This window comes from Staurois parvus, unplaced genomic scaffold (genome assembly GCF_062004578.1).
Source record: "Staurois parvus isolate SC_StPar_1 unplaced genomic scaffold, SC_StPar_1.0 ptg000390l, whole genome shotgun sequence".
Lineage (NCBI taxonomy): Eukaryota > Metazoa > Chordata > Amphibia > Anura > Ranidae > Staurois > Staurois parvus.
This window is the reverse complement of record NW_028318186.1, coordinates 4338056-4356690: the sequence shown is the minus strand read 5'-3', so window position 1 is coordinate 4356690 and position 18635 is coordinate 4338056. Positions and strand designations below refer to the sequence as shown.

The 18635-nt window shown below is 41.3% G+C and overlaps 1 protein-coding gene across 1 annotated transcript in view; it reads right to left on the bottom strand.

Moving 5' to 3' along the window:
* Positions 1-1689: 1689 nt before the first annotated feature.
* Positions 1690-18635, bottom strand: part of LOC149455560 (cytochrome P450 2K4-like) — a 29343-nt gene continuing 12397 nt past the window's right edge. Inside the window, exons 4-9 of the mRNA XM_089686010.1 lie at positions 18085-18245; positions 17618-17791; positions 16687-16828; positions 15229-15413; positions 12783-12924; positions 1690-6905 (exon numbers count right to left, since the gene is read on the bottom strand). Of these exons, the coding sequence (XP_089542136.1) occupies positions 6721-6905; positions 12783-12924; positions 15229-15413; positions 16687-16828; positions 17618-17791; positions 18085-18245 (989 nt within the window). The 3' untranslated portion in view covers positions 1690-6720. The remainder of the gene's footprint in view (positions 6906-12782; positions 12925-15228; positions 15414-16686; positions 16829-17617; positions 17792-18084; positions 18246-18635) is intronic.

Below are 18635 nucleotides of genomic sequence, written 5' to 3'. Positions count from 1 at the left end.
CAGCCTTTACCATGGCCACCCATCATGGTTGTACCATGGCACACTTTATGTGTTGCACTTATTTTTGCCAAAAGAAACAATCCTTACCATAAAAAGGCCATTTGTCTTTGCTTTAAATTTCCCATCTCTTCACTGATAAAAGACCTGCTTTATTTAACCACTTCCCGTCCGGCCCATGTATATAAACGACTGGACGGGACCAGTGCAGGAGTGGTTGGCCATTTATAAATGCCCTCCCCGCTCCCCGCCTGTGCGCACCCCCTGGGAGTTCAGCACCAATCGCTGTACAGGACCTCTGTGTGATTGGCCAATCAGTGATCACATGAATAGTAGTAAGTAAGATGTCACTTCTGACATCATTGCTTACTACTAGTGAAATCTGTGAATGATCACAGAGGTCACATGGTACAAGGCTATTCACAACAGCATTGTACCAGGTGACAAGCTGTGACCAATCACAGCTCTCACAGTATTTCTCAATAGCTGCAAGAATTTCTCAATAGCTGCAAGAATGCAGCCAGAGAGAAGGAGAAATGATTGCTTTTACAGCCTTTATGGGTGTAAAAGCAATCAGTGTAAAAAAAAAATAAAAATCTTCATCACCTCCCACAAGTAGTACAGTGTCATTATAGTGACACTGTACTGCTGGGCTGGGGTGACAGTATGTTAAAAAAAAACCATAAATAATAATATAAAAAAATAAACTAAAATGGCAAAAAATGTTTTTAAAAATTAGAGAAAGATTATTTATTTGCAAAATGTTTTAAGAAAAACACTTTTTTCAAAAATGTTTGGATTTACCATTTATATAGCAAAAAAATAAAAATCCAAGTGGTGAATAACTGCCACCAAAATAAAGTTTTATCTGTCTAAAAAAAATGCTAAAAAATACATATGGGTACAGTGTCGCATGACTGCCCAATTGTCATTCAAAGTATGACAGCGTTGAAAGCTGAAAATTGGCCTGGACAGGAAGGGGGTAAAAATGTCCGGGCTTGAAGTGGTTAAAGTGTCATTATACCCACATTATAAAACACTATAAAAAACTGTATTACATGCTGACCATACTTAGTCACTATTGGATTTGTTTTCTGTATTCAGAAAAAACCTGGTTGATCCTGCTATTCACTGTTCCTCCCTCCTGTCCATGTCCCCACAGCAGCTAGGGATTCTGCAGGGCAGCACTGGCAGTTAGGGCACACGCTTAGTTTTCAGTGTGTTTCTATGCAGAGCATTCCTTCCCTGATCACATCTGAGCAGCTCATGTGACTAGAGAGTCACACATGTGAGTGTATACACAATGGTAAATGACAGCCCACTCCCTCCTCCTTGCCCAATAAACAGCTAAACACAATGGGGGTAGGGTATGACATGTAAATAGATAGAGACTTTACTGCCCTGTTATCCTAAGCACATATAGACACAGGCTGGAGAGTCTTGGCACAGCCTGTGATTGGCAGGAATCCGGCCACACCGTGTTATTGCCAAAAATAATAAATATTTGATTTCAAATATATATTTGTGTGACAATTTAAAGCAGTTCATTGATACTATTTATTTTTATTCTGTATTCCCAAGGCTGCTTTATTTTTTAAAATGTGACCGGCAGCAGAGGAGTAGAGACTCGTCCTGCCACTGTTTTCCCTGCAGACAGGTTAAGAAAGAGCTGGGGTATGTGACAGCTGTATATCTCTTAGGAAAAACAATACTTAGATTTTATTTTAATTAAAATAATTACAGTGTCATCATCCATATAGAGAAATAGAAGGGATAATGTAAATTAAACGATGTGTGTTTAGTATCACTTTAAGCACAGCTTGTATTTCATTAAAGTGTTACAGCAAATCGTATATAATTAAAAAAAAAAAAATTACAATGTACATAAGAAAGATTTTTTATCTCTTTATATAACACAAAAATGTTTAAAACCAACTTTTATTCATTACCTTATTGGTCTTTGGGAACTGACGGTTCTTTGTAAGTACATGGTTGAAATACAGTTGTGCTCAAACGTTTGCATATCCTGGCAGAAATAATGAAATTTTGGCATGGATATTGAAATATGACTGATCATGCCAATGTGTTTTATTTAAGGATAGTGATCATTTGAAGCCATTTATTATCACATAGTTGTTTGGCTCCTTTTTAAATTATAATGATAACAGAAATCATCCAAGTGGCCATGATCGAAAGCTTCCATCCCCTGGAATGTTTGGCTTCGTTACAGACACACAAGGTGGCACACACAGGTTAAAGTGGCAATTAAAGGGTAATTTCCCACATCTGTGTCTTTTTAAATTGCAATTAGTGTTTGTGTATAAATTGTCAATGAGTTTGTTAGCTCTTACATGGATACACTGTGCAGGCTAGATACTGAGCCATGGGGGGTAGAAAAGAACTGGCAAACTGTTGTTTTAAGGAACTTTACCAAAAATGAGCTGCAAGGTTGAGCTGCCAGAAAGAAGTTTTTACTGAGCCAATGCCACAAAATAGCCCTGTTACAATATGCCCAACAACACCATGATGTACCTCACAGCTTCTGGCACACTGTAATCTGGAGTGACAAGACCAAAATAGAGCTTTAGGGTCACAACCAAAAGTGCTATGTTTGGAAAGAGGTCAACAAGGTCTATAGAAACAAGAATACCATCCCCACTGTGAAGTATAGTGGTGGCTCACTAATGTTTAAGGGGTGTGTGAGCTCTAAAGGCACAGGGAATTTTGTAAAAATTGATGGCACAATGAATGCGTCATGTTATCAGTGAATACTGGAAGACAATTTGCATTCTTCTGCACAAAAGCTATGCATGGGACACTCTTGAACTTTCCAGCGCGACAATGACCCTAAGCACAAGGCTAACTTGACCCTCTAGTGTTTACAGCAGAAAAAATGCAAAGGTTCTGGAGTAGCCATCACAGTCTCCTGACCCCAATATCATCTAATCACTCTAAGGAGATCTCAAACGTGCGGTTCACAGAAGACGTCCAAAGACTTTGCATGAGCTGAAGGCATTTTGTTAAAATGAATGGGCAGCTATACCACCTGCAAATATTCGTGGTCTCATAGACTGCACGCTGTCTTGTAATAGTTGTCAGAGCCAAATCACGGGATCCCCATGATTTAGCTCCAAGGTGAGGATTGAAATGCAGTGGCTTGGTGGTAGCCCAGGCTGAACCATTCATTTCAATACCAGCAGGCCTGCAAAGAGGTGCGACTTCATGGGATCCATCCTTTGCTTAACAATGGTTTGGAGCTGAGACAAGCTTCTTCCCTAGCTGCACTCACAGTGGAGGACACAGGATTGCTTTCCCTTGCAGCCTGAGCGGCACACATTTTCCATTATTGATTCACACCAGTTCTCCAAGGGTATGAAAACTTTTGAGCACGACTGTATGTATATTTTTTCTCATTTTTTAGCATTTTAATAGAACACTCTTTTATACTTTTTTGTGTGTCTTATTTGGCATTATTAGCGTCTGGTAGTTATATCTAAATACTGTACATGTGCCACAGAATGCATCTGAGAGATAAGCAGCAGGTTAAACATTGCAATATACAGGAGATTTCCACAATTAAAGTGGGGTTTTTTTTTCACCCAAAAAAGGTATTACAGTGTAGAATAAACAATGATGTGTAAGAATGAGTTTTGGGTCAGCCCATACCTTGGGTTTGCGGGGAATCCTGTGTGGTTGCGTTTTGCAGACCCAACAAATGAATGCACTGCAATAGATGAGCTAGCTTTAAAGGAGCAATCAAGGGGGCTATTGAATAAGCTAGCATCATCACGATAAAAGGGTGGGTTCCCAACAACCATATTGAATGGGTTTTATCTGTAATAGGGAAATCATAGGGAGTGCTGCTAATAAAGTGCATAGAGAGAAATTAATGTAGGACACTGGCAAGTCTCTTAAAGTGGATGTAAACCCTTACTGAATGTACAGCAGGTACAACATAGAAAAATTCTGAGCACACCGAGAAATTTGAAGATGGCGATGGTAAGGCTTTTTGCCTTTTTTCATCCTTTGCTACATGCAGGGGCGGACTGACAACTCATGGGGCCCCAGGGCAATAGGGGATCATGGGGCCCCTGTGTCCTTGCCCAAACTCAAAAAAGCCTATGAAAAAGGTACCAGGGGCATCTCATGGGGCCCCCTACTGACCCCAGGCCCTCGGGCAGTGCCCGAGTTTCCAAATGGTCAGTCCGCCCCTGGCTACATGGCTACATGATAATACTGCTGATGTCCTGCAGCTTCTTTACATGTTGCCTGCAGTGATAACAGGCTACGTATGTATTTTACAGGACATATTTTCTGACTGCAATAGTTTTTTCACTGATCTTGAATCAAAGCAGACCTTCCAATAAAATGGAAGATTAGCTCTTTGTAAAGACCTCCTCCTTCAAAGTCAAATCACGTACAAAGGTGATTTAAAAATAAAGAAAAAAATACTTATTTAGGCCCTGACTTCCAATGCTTCTGTGAGGTGCGGGTGATGTCACTTTTTATTGAAGGTTTGCTTTAAATGGTGACAACAGTGGAATATGTCTGGGCAATATGCATCAGTACAAAAACTTATATGAGGAACGTTCAAGTCAAACCTATACTTTTAATTTTACAGGTATAAAATGGGATGCTAGCGAGGCGATACTACATGCAGTAGTAAGTGGCAAGTGTGTCCTATTACTGATAGGGGGTGCACATGTCCAGAAACCATTAATCAAGATTGCAGACAACAGTGTTAGTGTGTGCATGGAACAGCGTCTCATGACGGTTTTGTGCACGAAGGCGTAAAACCCGCGGATATCTACAGAAGACTTCAAGCACAGTACGATGAGGAGACGCTCAGCCGCAGTAAGACATTTGAATGGTGTAAACATTTCAAAGATGGCCTTATGTCCATCAGTGACAATCCCAACCATGGTGGTTTCCAGCCCACACCAGTCATTCTGGTGAACATTCAGCACATGCAACACCTGATCCTGGATAATCAATGCATAATCTGCCGTGAAATTGCACAAGAAAGGAATCGTTCTCTGCTTCACTGATGACGAAGTGAAGCAGGCTGTGCTAGGATTCTTCAGGCATACTGACAAACCTTTCTAAGCTCAAGCTTTCCAGGCATCAGTTGAACGCTGGTATAAGTGTATAAAGGTAGCAGGAGAGTATGTTAAAAAAATTCAGTTTCCACTCCTTGAAATTTGTTCTATTAATATATACTGTAAACTAAAAAGTCACAGTTAGACTTGAATGCCCCTTGTAGTTTCCTTTGGGAGAGCATGTGACAATGTAATTTATGGGCAGGAAATTGTGGAAGCTTCGGGCAGCCTGCTGTGACCACATAACACAAAGTGCTCAAACAAAGACCCTTTAAATCAGCATCACCAGTTGTCAGTGATTAAAATAAAAATAGACTTTCCAAGTGAAATTATCATGTTGAAGGATAAGTTTACCTTTTGGAGCATTTGCACATTACACCCACATTTAGGATGTAACATGCTGAAGACCTGCCCCGGCACCCCCTATCTCCCCTTTTCTCTGTGACAGGAGATGGGGGATCCTTTTCCCGAACCCACTGTCCAAAATATTTTGAATACGGTGCAGCTGTACGGATTTCTGCCTGCACAGCAGCATCATTCATTCACAGAGTTCCATCAATGAGAATACTACAATTCCTGTCTGCCATTGTGGTAGAATGACTTTCAATGGACTGTGAGCACACTGAGTAGAATGCTCTTAGTCCATTCACATAGCCTACAGCTCTGTAACAGAAAGCCTGTACAGAGGTACAGGCAACAGAGCTGCAGGTTGTGTGTGCAGAAGCATGGCTGGGCACCCATGGTCCCCTAATCATGAAGGCTTCTGTGAAAAAAAAAAATAATAAATGCACATTTTTTTATTTGCAAAAATATTTGCATTTATTAGTTTTTTTTTTAAAAAAGGTGAACTTAGACTTTAAAGTGGTTGTAAAGGCTGAAGGTTTTTTACCTTCATGCATCCTATGCATGAAGATAAAAAACTTTCTGTGTGCAGCAGTGCCCCCAGACCCCCAAATACTTACCTGAGCCTCATCGGGATCCAGAAATGTGAATGACAGCCTTGGCTGTCCCGGGTCTCTGCCTCCTCATTGGCTGAGACAGCCAGGGGGAGCCATTGGCTCCCACTGCTGTCAAACGCAGCCAGTCAGCCAATGAGGAGAGGGGGGGGGGGGCAAGCTGTGGCGCAGTGTGTGAATGGATACACGGAGCAGCAGGTGTCCCCATAGCAAGCTTCTTGCTGTGGGGGGGTACCTAACAGAAAGGAGGAGCCAGGAGAGCCTGTAGGGGACCCGAGAAGAGGAGGACCCGGGCTTCTTTGTGCAAAACCACTGCACACAGTAGGTACGTATAGACATGTTTATAATTTTCAAACAAAATTAACCTTTAGAATCACTTTAAAGCTTATATGCAAGTTTAACAGTTGAGTTCTCGCCTATTTTATCAACTTTTCTTGAGTTCCTTGAATTGCAATGCTGGGGTACATTTTCTTATGTGACCTGCCTGTGTGCTCAGATTTTTACACCCAAAAATAATTTTAAATACCAATGTTTGTCCACAACAGATTTATAACTAGATTTTCTTTTGTAGATATTGGATTTTCTGTTCTGTGTAAGGACACCCTTAGGGCACATTAGTAAGAGTGGAGCAGTAATGTACAGTACAAAGGATCAGTGAAAACACATTTTCAGTAGGACCTTAGCACACAACACATCTTCGGAGCTACTGGTGCAATTGTAAGACCAACTGAAGGTTTCACATGGAAGTTTTTTACTCCAGGGGCAGCATGAAATGTGAACTTCTGCATAAGGCTGGTGAAGAAGAGGAACAGCTCCATTTTTGCCAGTGTTTCCCCAGGGCAAGACCTGCGACCTGTGGAAAATGGAGAAGAATGATTATCAGAGTTTCTAAAAGCTTCTTTAGAAACTTAAAAAAAACTTACAATGTTCACTGAGTTTTACTATATTGTTTATTTTTTCTATGACTTTTACATTGTTTTACTATCTTATACCTACTATGGCAATATGTGTGTGTGTGTGTGTATATATATATATATTCATATATATGAATATATATATGAATGATGGCAGCAGACGAGAGCCAAGTGGTCCATCTACTCTGTCTTTATTAAAATGGTATTAAAAAAAAAAAAAAAAAAAGCTACTGACACCAGTGGTGGAATTGCCATGGTCATAAAGGTCTCACTTGCGACCTGATTCTGGCGTTCCACCTCCAGGCTTGGAGGGAAAGTTCCCGGCCATGGGTCAGGGGGGCCCTTCATGGTTTCTTGCACCGGGGCCCTGAAGGTTCTAGTTACTCCACTGGGTTGATTTACTAAAACTGGAACATGCTAAATCTGGTGCCAGCTTCCAGGTTTTATTGTCAAAGCTTAACTGAACAAGCTGAAGTTAGAAGCTGATTGGCTTCCATGCACAGCTGCACCAGATTCAGAGTGCTCCAGCTTTAGTAAATCTACCCCAAACTGTGTTCAGGACTAGTCATCTCTTCCTATTCACATGTAATCATCCAATGTCAGCTTGTTGAAGATTTGTTCAGGATATCTGGCCACAACTGTTCACAAACACCTGTGATCTCTGCTGCAGATTTATGGTAATTCTTGGCAGTGTTCAGCCCTATGTGAAAAGAGCATAAAGGTGGCTTTAAACAACAGAGAGAGTTTGGACCCCAGCCATCTCTGTTTGTAACTGTGTCCCAGAACACGTACAGTAACTTCAAATGGACGCCAGTCTGTATCTTAAGGCCTATGTCTACAGAGATACATAACAGACTAAACAGGAAACAGAAATGAAAAAGAAGAGGCAGAGGCTGGAGAAGAGGAGAAATCCCTATAACTAGGAGAGGTAGTGGGGTAAGAAAAGGGAGAGAGGACAGCCTAGGTTTTTTTAGAGAGAATGTTAAAGATAAAAATGGTTCTTGGCGACTAATGAAGGTCAATTATCCTTCCCTCCCGCTGCCCCAAACAGTCTTTTTGCTTAAGAATGGGGAGATCATTAGAGAGAGCACATAAGCGGTCCCTGGCTGCGTCGACCCTATCCGAACTTACGTGTACACGTTCACAGCTTCTTACAGAATTGGGGAGGGTGGTTAAGAAACGGTTCACTCTCTCTCAAAAACTATACTATGAATTTGCTAACAAGAGCGGAAAGTTCCTTGCCAGAGCTCTCCGCGAGAAACGATCCAGTATGACGGTACATAAAATTAGAGGTCCCGATGGCACCATGGCCACATCTAATCCTGATATTGCTGCCCATTTTGAACATTTTTATAGATCCTTATACAACCTTCCTCCTGAACGCCCACCTCCGCACACTGATGAATCCAGGGCCTCTTTGATTTCTGAATTTCTCCAGCTCCACGGTCCGTCTGCTCTCTCGGAAGACTTGGCCAACTCTCTGGAAGCGGATCTGACCCTGAATGAGCTGCAGTGTGCTTTGAAGCAGACAAAACCTGGTAAGAATCCGGGTCCCGACGGCTTCTCCGCAGCCTATTATAAATCCTTCTTGGATATCTTAGGTACCCCCTTTCTTTTGGCGTTTAATACTTTCTCCAAATCCCCCCTACCTCAACATCATCTTTTGGAGGCCCACATAACGGTTATCCCCAAGGGTGATAAAGATAACACGCAGGTATCCAACTACAGACCCATCTCCCTGCTGAACGTGGACATTAAGTTATTTGCGAAGATCCTGGCTAATAGACTTCTCCCCCTGCTTCCCTCCTTGATCAATTTAGATCAGGTTGGATTTATACCGGGAAGGGAAGCAAGGGACAATACCATTAAGGCCCTTAACCTTCACCATTGGATATGCAAATCTAACACTTCCGGTTTTTTCCTTTCCCTGGATGCAGAGAAGGCCTTTGATAGAATTGCATGGGACTATCTGCAAGCGTTTCTGGTGTCACTGGGTTTGGGTGAGAAGATGCTCAACTTCATCATGACCCTGTACACAGGCCCCACCGCTCGAGTCCGGGTCAATGGCCATCTGTCAAACTCTTTTTACTTAGGAAACGGAACACGTCAGGGTTGCCCCCTTTCCCCACTCTTGTTTGTCCTATCCCTTGAGCCCCTATTACGCAAAATCCGCTCGAACTCCGATATCAAAGGGGTCAGGGTATTGGACAAGGAATACAAGCTCGCTGCTTACGCGGACGACATCCTTCTCTTCCTTGCTGATCCGCACACCACTTTGCCTAATCTGTTAAAAGATTTTGCCCTCTTTCGATTCTTGTCAAACTTTAAAATCAACTTCTCCAAATCTTTCGCCCTTAACATATCCCTGCCCCCAGAACTCGTCTCTTTCTGTGAATCTCATTTCCCGTTTCGTTGGGAAAAGGATTCCCTTTCATATCTCGGTGTACAACTTACCCGCAACCTCGATGACCTCTATGCAAAAAACTTCCTTCCCGCTCTCCGTTCTCTCCAAGAGGACCTCCATAAATGGCATCGTCCTTGTTTCTCTTGGTTTGGAAGGGCAGCAATAATTAAAATGAACATACTCCCACGCCTCCTCTATCTTTTTCAAACGCTGCCAATCCACATACCTGTTGCTTTTTTTACATCTTGTAAAAAATTCTGCTCACAATTCCTATGGAACCATAAGCGTCCGCGCATTGCTTTTTCTCAACTGACTCTCCCTAAACTTAGAGGTGGAATTGGGCTCCCTGACCTTCACCGGTACTACTGGGCATGCCACCTTACACGCATAGTGGACTGGCATGTTCATTCTGCCTCTAAAGATTGGGTCCGCCTAGAAAATGCCTTCTCACCCTCACCCCTGACATCGATTCCATGGTTCCTGCCGAAGCATACACCTCAAGAGCTCCTCACCCACCCTTTAGTGGGGCCCAGCTTAAATATTCTCCGCCTGAACTGTAAAACGGCATCTATCTCTGAGTCACCGAACTCCTTAACCTCCATTCGTCTCAATCCTGACTTCCCCCCAGGCATGCACAAGTCATTCCTATCTGAGCATTGGCCACATGACCAGATTTTGGTTAAACACTTTATCCGCGATGGCAAAGTAAAATCGTTCCGCGAACTGCTTGATAGCCTAGATAGCCGAGATTTTCCTTTCTGGGCCTATCTGCAGATAAGACACTTCTTGCTCTCACACAAACTGTTCCATAACTGGACTCGTCCCCTCACTCCTTTTGAATCCCTATGCTCTAGAGCTGAACCGCGCAAACATTTGATCTCGGAGATTTACCCTCTCCTTGTTGAGAGTAGGGATTATAATTCTTTACCCTCCTGCCGTGCTTGGAACAGAGACCTGGGAAACAGCTTGGTGGATGCCGATTGGGACCTAATATTCATGCATACTCATAAATGCTCCCTCAATGTCTCGACTCAGGAAAATGGTTATAAACTGGCTTCGAGATGGTACCGAACCCCGTCGAGAATCTCTCGTTTCAACCCTTCCGTCCCCAACAGCTGTTGGAGATGTGGAACTTCAGATGGGTCCTTTCTCCACATTTGGTGGTCTTGTCCCAGTATCCAACCATTTTGGCAGGAGATCCACAGGCTTGTAGTGTCTGTGACCACCTTGTCCCTAGCTTTTTCTCCGGAGCAGTTTCTTCTCCATCACTCCTCCCTGCCCAGGGGACAATACCTCAAATCTTTAGCCATGCATATGGTCAACGCAGCCAGACTCTGTCTTCCCACTCTTTGGGGCTCCACCCGCCCTCCCTCCATACGCGATTGGCTGCTCCGTGTGGGTAAAATTGCGGAAATGGAAGAACTGATTGCGACTGCACTCGATTCCCCCACTAAATTCTCCCATACTTGGGCCTGCTGGACTCACTTTAAAACCACTCCTACGTACCGATCCTTTATAGACCATCCTACCAACACGCCTGATTGAATACTAACCTCCATTGTATGTTACTCCACACTTTAGATCATACGGTAGGCGACTTCCACACCTTCAGGGCTCTATCCCCACCTACCTGCTTCGGTTAATAGACTTATGCTCACATCCACCCATAGAAGACCCTTGGTGTTGACGACAATACAAACCCAGTCCACCCCCCCCTTTTTTTTTTTTTCTTTCTTTTTTTTTTTTCTCTCTCTCTCTTTTCTTGTTCTCCTTTTCTTTCGTCTTACCTTCCTGTTACACGCCCAGTCAACCACTGGGTTCTCCTTTAGAGAACATTAGGCATGCCATTGTCATACTTACCCTATTTACATTAGCGACCCTCACGACAATCTAAGCTTACTTACAGGCACCATCACTCCAGTAAAACACTAGCTTCATCCTTAACGGTTGTGCTGCATCTACCCTGCCTCCTTCTGCGGCACTGCAATGAGAATTACATACTAAGGAGGTCCGATACGATAACATTCCCATGCGCACTACTATACTGCCTAGGTATTACAGACTTACTCCGTCGTGGACTGGCACAACCATGTTCCATATGTGGTTCTTTGTAAGAATATTCCTACTTTTTCCCGGTATGCATTGCCAAATGTTGTATATGACCATCATTCGCATTTCTTTTGTATTATTATGCACTTTCTCAATAAACGTTCTTCTTTGGTAAAAAAAAAAGAATGGGGAGATTAGGAGAATCAATTTTTTTATGGTGGGAGGGGGAGAATAAGGGTGAAAGGGAGTGATAGAGAGGAGATAGGGTTTATGTAGCAGGGCATGGTAGTTGTAAGAACTCTCTTGGAGAAGTTTAGGTGGACCAATTCGTACTCAAATTTAGGGGACTTTCTCCTTTCCTACTGCTCCTTTTTAAGGAGAACAAATAGGGCTGTTGTGATAATAGAACAGAGACTTAGGATATGCACCTTCTTGCATGTTTATCATTGCCATTCCTTTTGTGTTGTGTATGAGTTTTAATGGTTTTCTTTATATATCTTTTTTGTACTACATTTAAAAAGAATACAAATGTTCAAAAATAAAGAGGACACAGAGCTGTAACATTTTTGTGCTCAGCATCTGAATACAGAAGAAAAAACTGATGCATGAACTGCATTCCTCAAACTAGCAAAAATCAAGATGGCTCCAGCCCCATCATTAACCAACAATATAGCATTATAGCATTGATGCAACCTAGGGCCTATCACAGTTTGTTACATATCCCTTGTAAATGGAAAGTTACATTGGATTGGAGAGTTAAACTCTCTTTTCTTGGATATTTTAAGTCTTTTAAATATATTATTTTATAGTTCTGATGAATACTAAAAGATCAGTGTAGCGGGGTATATATTTGAGTTCTAAATATGTTTTCTCTACATTCTTTTGCAATCCTTCAAGTGTAGATCAAACACATAATGGTAGACAGGTAAACCAGCACTTTTCTTTTGGTTTCTGAAAAGAAATAAGCAAGGAACTCAAGGAACTGTCATTGTCTAATTATGCCATTGCCATTGCATGCCCCCTCTCATTGACTAAAAGTAAGGTGCACATGGCTATGCGGATCGAACAAACATAGTAGATTAATTTGAAATAAAATCAGAGCACTCTGGCTTTCTGGAATCTGTGGGCACCCTAGAATAAGGTGGGAAAAATGTACATGCAACTGTGGGCATGCTACTGTACTGTCATACTATCCTGGGACATCATATGCGACACGGCAACAGAGACTGCCCATAAAACCTGATAGATACAAACAATGCACTGTGCCATTCGGATCTGGGTATTCTATAAAACCACAATGGATGAGACATGTTCGTATACTTATGAAAATGCTGGTTTTACATATCTACTGTAAATATATTACCTGCTGAAAAAGGTATGAAAGCTGCCTTCTTCACAAACGCCCCCTGTGCATCAAGGAAATGTTCTGGATAGAACAACTCTGGTCTTTCAAATTGAGTTTTATCATATAACACAGATTCTAGAAGAGGAACAATGTACGTTCCCTAAAAAAGATAGGAAAAGGAAATAAAAGTAAGCCATTCATATATACTAGCTCAGGTGCATCTGTCACAAGATTATCTGGTAAAAATCAGTGATCCTTTTGGAAGTAATAAAGTAACATATACATTTTTCAACCATGTACCTAAAGTACATCTAAACCCAAAAACAAAAATGTGACTGCATCGGTTTTCTTTTTGTAACGCCCTCTAGTGTACATAGGTTTTTATTGTGTTTGGCTAGAGGCTTGCTAGAAGCCAGGGTATGAGTCAGAGAAGTTACTTCAGGTTAAAGATGGAGGGCTCTGCAAGTCAATTCTCTGATACCTCCCCCTGCTCTAGAAACTTGGAGAAGCTTTAGAAGCAGTGGGCGAGGGTGAGGAGAGGCTGATCTGCATACTTAGGGGAACCTGGCCAATCCCCATGCAGGAGACAGGAGACTTGGCATGGTGGCTAGGTCAGCCCTTAAGTATTAGAGAGCCTGTTCAGCAGGAGAGTAGAATGGAAATTGGAGTGAGGAGGTGCTGATGGTGTGGAGCCTGGGAGGGGGCCCCAGAGTAGGGGGGGGCCTGCTTACAGGCTGAAGCTGGACAGAAGGACCTCCACTGTCCCACAGTCTTCCTAGGAGAGACAGCCTGTCAGCAGGGAAGGAGCCAGCCCAGCATAAGGCCTAAAAACAGCTTCAGCCACTAAGCTTGAGGAACAGGACAGTGTGAGTAATTCTACACCCCCTGGACCAAAGAATGGAGAGGGCGGTCAGGTGCAGTACCCAACTAGTTCTCCATGGGGCTACATTATTTGTGTGTCTTTGAATCCCTTGCTCTGGGATACTCCCAAGGCAGCCAGGTAGAAGAGGAGATTTTTTGGGGGGTCTGAGAAGGTTCATTTAAGGGGACAAACTGCTCCTTGCAAAGACCGTGTGCTGATTTTTGTCCTTTTTTTGTCTAAGAAAAAGTTTGTCCTCCAAGTTATTCAGTTCCATTGGGCATCCCATATACCAGCTAGACCCCAGCAAAGTTTTTAACCCCTAATAAAATGACAACAACAAAAAAAACAAGCTCATAGACTGTTTACTGACTTTGGATGAAAGTGTAGAAAATGCATGTTGCCTGCTGTGCAGAGCTTAGGGGGACCAAAAAACTCTGCCCTCTAGAGGGTAGCACTACTTTTTTTTAGGCTAAGATCATATTTTTGCAAGTACAGAAAAAATCCCTGTTAACATTGTCAAATAATGCAGTGTCCTCGACATTTTCTGTGAACTGAAAAGAAAGCACAAATCAATCTACTAATCTCATCAATTCACCATGTAATGGTGATGAGGAAAAGGGCCTCTTCCACACCTTGACCAGCAGTTTTAGAGGTCTGCAGGCAGGGAGCTTATCGTAATCTGGAAGCGCTCTTTAATAATAAGGGGACATTTAGATACCACCCCAACAATAATGAGTATGTGGTGCATAGGTCCCCTACTCCTTCATGAAGAAAAAAATTGTTACGTAGGAATAAAAACACTCACAAAAGTCCTTAATAAAAAAAAAATCCCTCTTTGTAAATCCATCACTAATCATGATGCCCCCCAACTCCAAAAAAAAAGAAACTTGACACACATATTTGAGCCACACATATTTTGGCCAAATGACAGTTCTGCAAGCTGCCATCAGCTATAAGAAGGATCGGGCTGGCATAGTAGTGAAATCATTGATGTGGTCATACTTGGGCAGTGATGTCTCTGCTATCCCTGCCACTTTGCTTAAGCAGCATGGATTCCGTGTGATGTCAGTGGTTCCTAGGGATGCGGTGGGTGCAAGCACGCACAGCTTCCTTAGGAATCAATGACAGCGTGAAGCTGTCACATATAGAAGCAGTACAAATGCCACTTTTATATATGATGCTCCCACTGAAAAGGCAAAAATATTGCATTCATCCAAATGCATGACCATTTAAAGTTCTGTCCAAACCTAGGATCGGATCAAACCTTTGAATTATCCTTAGCAGACATGTTTGAACCTGTGTGACAACAATGGCTTCCTCAATAGATACAATGGAAAAAAGAGTGCAGACATAAAGGTACAGGAAGTAGTGTATGTTATTTGAAAGAACACCAGGCTTCACCAGGAAAAAAGGCCTAAAAAAGAAAATGATGCAGCCACAACATATAGAGACCGGTAGGCTGCAATATATAAAATTTTTGTTTTTTAGGCTTAGATACACTGCAAATATTTTACTACAGCTGCAATTACAATGTGCAAATGACTAATATTCTATACCTAAAATGTTCACTAAAAAGCAAAAGCCAATCATAGTAAAAATGACCTTTGGTAGATGGTAGCCCTGAAAGGTTAAATCACTTGTAGTTTCTCGGGGAAGATTCAAAGGCACAATGTTGGCAAATCTCTGTGTCTCGTGAATGACTGCATTTGTGTAGGGCATGTTCTTACGATGATCAATCCGTGGCTGAGACATTCCAATCACTCGATCAATTTCCTCATGTACTCGTTCTAAAGAAAATCATAGGAACATAGGACACATGAAATAAATGCTTAGATAAAAATATTGATGACTGAATAGTGTCTATAGGCATTTATTGGTTTGATATATTAACCCCCCCCCCCCATTATGTAATCCTACACACAAATGTTAAAATGTATGTAAAGCAAAACTGTTTTTGTATTTTTTGTATATTTATTTTTTTATTTTTGTTGCTACTGAAGAGAAGTTTAAAAGGCTTATACCACATGTGTCAACACAAGGCCCATGGGCCGAATCAGGGCTGAATTTTATGTGGTCCTCACACCTCTCCTGCAGCTGCAAACCCCCCTCATCTCTACCCCACCTTGTCTCAGCAGTCGGCAGCAGAGAGGAGAACAGAACTCCTACAGATCCTGCACCTCTCTGTGCAGTTGCTGCACCCCCTCATCTCTGCTTCCCCTGGTCTCAGCAGACCCTGCACTTTCTACTTCCTAGCTCTGACCCCAGCAGCACAAGTCAGTGATCTAAGGGAGCATGGGGGACTCTTGACTTCTGATGGCGGGGGGCTCTTGACATCTGATGTAAGGGGGGTGGGGTGCTCTGGACACCTAGTCTTACAGATCCAACTGACCCTTTGAGGGCAATCATAATGCTGATATGGCCCACAATGAAATTGAGTTTGACACCCATGACTTATGCTATATAGTTACTAAGGACTAAACGTCAAAGGTTTTTAAAATTCAATTTTATTATAGTCCAAAGCTAAACTATAAAGTAGTTAAACATGCATATACATCACATATATGAAATACTACAAACAGCCAATCCATTTTTTTCACAAGCAGAATTTTAAAAAGTACAAAAAGAACCCAAATGAACCAGATCACAGCCACTGATCCTCTAACAACTGAATTCTAGTTTTTACAGATATTGCATATCAAAGAATATCCGCCTGAGTTTCAAAACATTGTAGTTTCAACTACAGTACCAATCCCCACGTTCTTCCCATGTGGCTTTGATACCAAGATTAATACTGTACATGTTAACATGGGTAAAGTTTATATTTAGAACAAGATCTAGTCACATTGGTACCACATAAGAATGATTTTGTGAAATAAGCCCATAAGTGTGCATACTGTATAGAAAGTTATCTGTATTTAAATTGTAATCAACACAGCAAGCACCATCCCAGAAATATATGACTATAGGCCTTGGCATATATCTAAAAATAAGAGTCCAATAAAGCGTATGGCTATCTAATAAAGCTGATGGAATAAATTAACCCTCACAATGAACTCTTACTCTGAATGTCAGGGTACTGTATCATATATGAGAGGGCCCAGCGGATGGTGGACGAGGTGGTTTCAGTCCCAGCCATAAATAAACTTGTCATTGTGCTCAGCAAATTCATTTCATGGAAATATGTATTGGGATCCAATTTCTCCTAAATAAGAAACAAAGTTAGTAACCAATGATAATAATAAGGAAAGCAAATGTAAAGGTTAGGTGAATTATGGGAAATGTAGCAACCTCTCCCCTTTTAGAATATTGAATGTGGGCAAAGCACCATATACGCCAATGTAGGGTTGGCATCCTCTTAGACGTCATAGAAAATAATAGATATCACAGTTGCAAAGTCCAAAGCCCAACATAATTCCCAACTCTCCACTCTATATCAATGTGTTTTTGTCTGTGTCCCCTTTGGAGAGATCTTTGCCAGGAAAGAAAGCGACAAGAAGAAATACAAATATGTTCAAGAGCCAGCAAGAAAAATCCAAAAGAGAATCTAACCCTTTCTCACTTTATTCAAAGCAAAATTGTCTTCAGTTTATTTGCTTTTTATAAATAATATTCTTTAATATTTTTTTATCTTCCAAACTTTTTTCTATACATGTATATTGTATAGAATATTTTAATATATTCTTTGATTGCACTGACAGTGTTTATAAAGTGAGTATCCAACCCATGAATATTAAATCACCTTGTGCACATTTTTATGATACTGTATGAAATAGTATTCCTGGTCCATTCTAGCTAAGAGAGAGTATGTTTTTAATTTTTTAAAACTTTTTTTGCATTTAAATACATTTATATTTAATTTATATTTGCTTGTGAATAGTAAATATCATCATCAGAGAAAAACTATTTTTGGATAGTCAACACAAAACCTGGAGTTGGGTTTTAAACCTGGGGACGGCACATGACATTAAAAGTTAGCTACTCATTTTTTTACCTCCTCTTGCTTGACAAGGAATGCGTCAATAAGTCCTCTCTGGTCATCTCTATCCAGCCCTTTGAGGTGTTCCACAAACTCTGTTTTCAAAAAATTGTGTATGTCTTCTATATTCTGCATCACTTTGCTATGTGTTCCACATAAGTAATAGAAGATGGGGAAAAAGTTGTAGATCTAAGAACAAGAAAAGTATTATAAATGTAGGGACCTTGCTATTCTGCAGTATGTGATAGGACGTTTTTGTGATCTCTAAATGTTTAGGGTGAAGGCACCTAAGTATTCCTTCACTTCTGACTGTGCAATACTCAGGTTGCTTACTGATGTGCATGTAAAATATATGTAAAGACCTGCATAATTTGATGGCGCTATACAAGTACCTGTAATAAATAAAAATAAATATATATATATATAGTCATAAAAACACACACATAGACATGTATATAAACTGGATATTGTATTTTATATACCGCAATTGAGGGACTCCCAACAAGCTTCATGTTCTCACTGATAAGTCCAAGGAGTCGGAGTAAGATAGGATGTTGGTAATCAAAACGGTGCCCACAGATGATTGATATAATTATGTTTCCAATGGCAAAGTTTGTTTTTATGGTCAAGTCTTCTGGTTTGCCTATTATGACAGAAGAACAAATTTAGATCTTCAGTGGAACCGTGATGACTCTTGAAATACAACAATAGATTGGAGCAGAAACATACACTATATTGCCACAAATATTGGGACACTCCTCCAAATCATTGGATTCAGGTGTTCCAATCACCTCCATGGCTACAGGTGTATAAAATCAAGCACCTAGGCATGCAGACTGCTTCTACAAACAATTGTGAAAGAATGATTTGCTCTCAGGAGTTAAGTGAATTCAAGCGTGGTACCATGATAGGTTGCCACTTGTGCAATAAGTCCATCTGTGACATTTCCTTGCTACTAACAGCAACTGGGAGCAACAGCAACTCAGCCACAAAGTGGTAGGCCATGTAAAATGATATGGAGGGGTCAGCACAT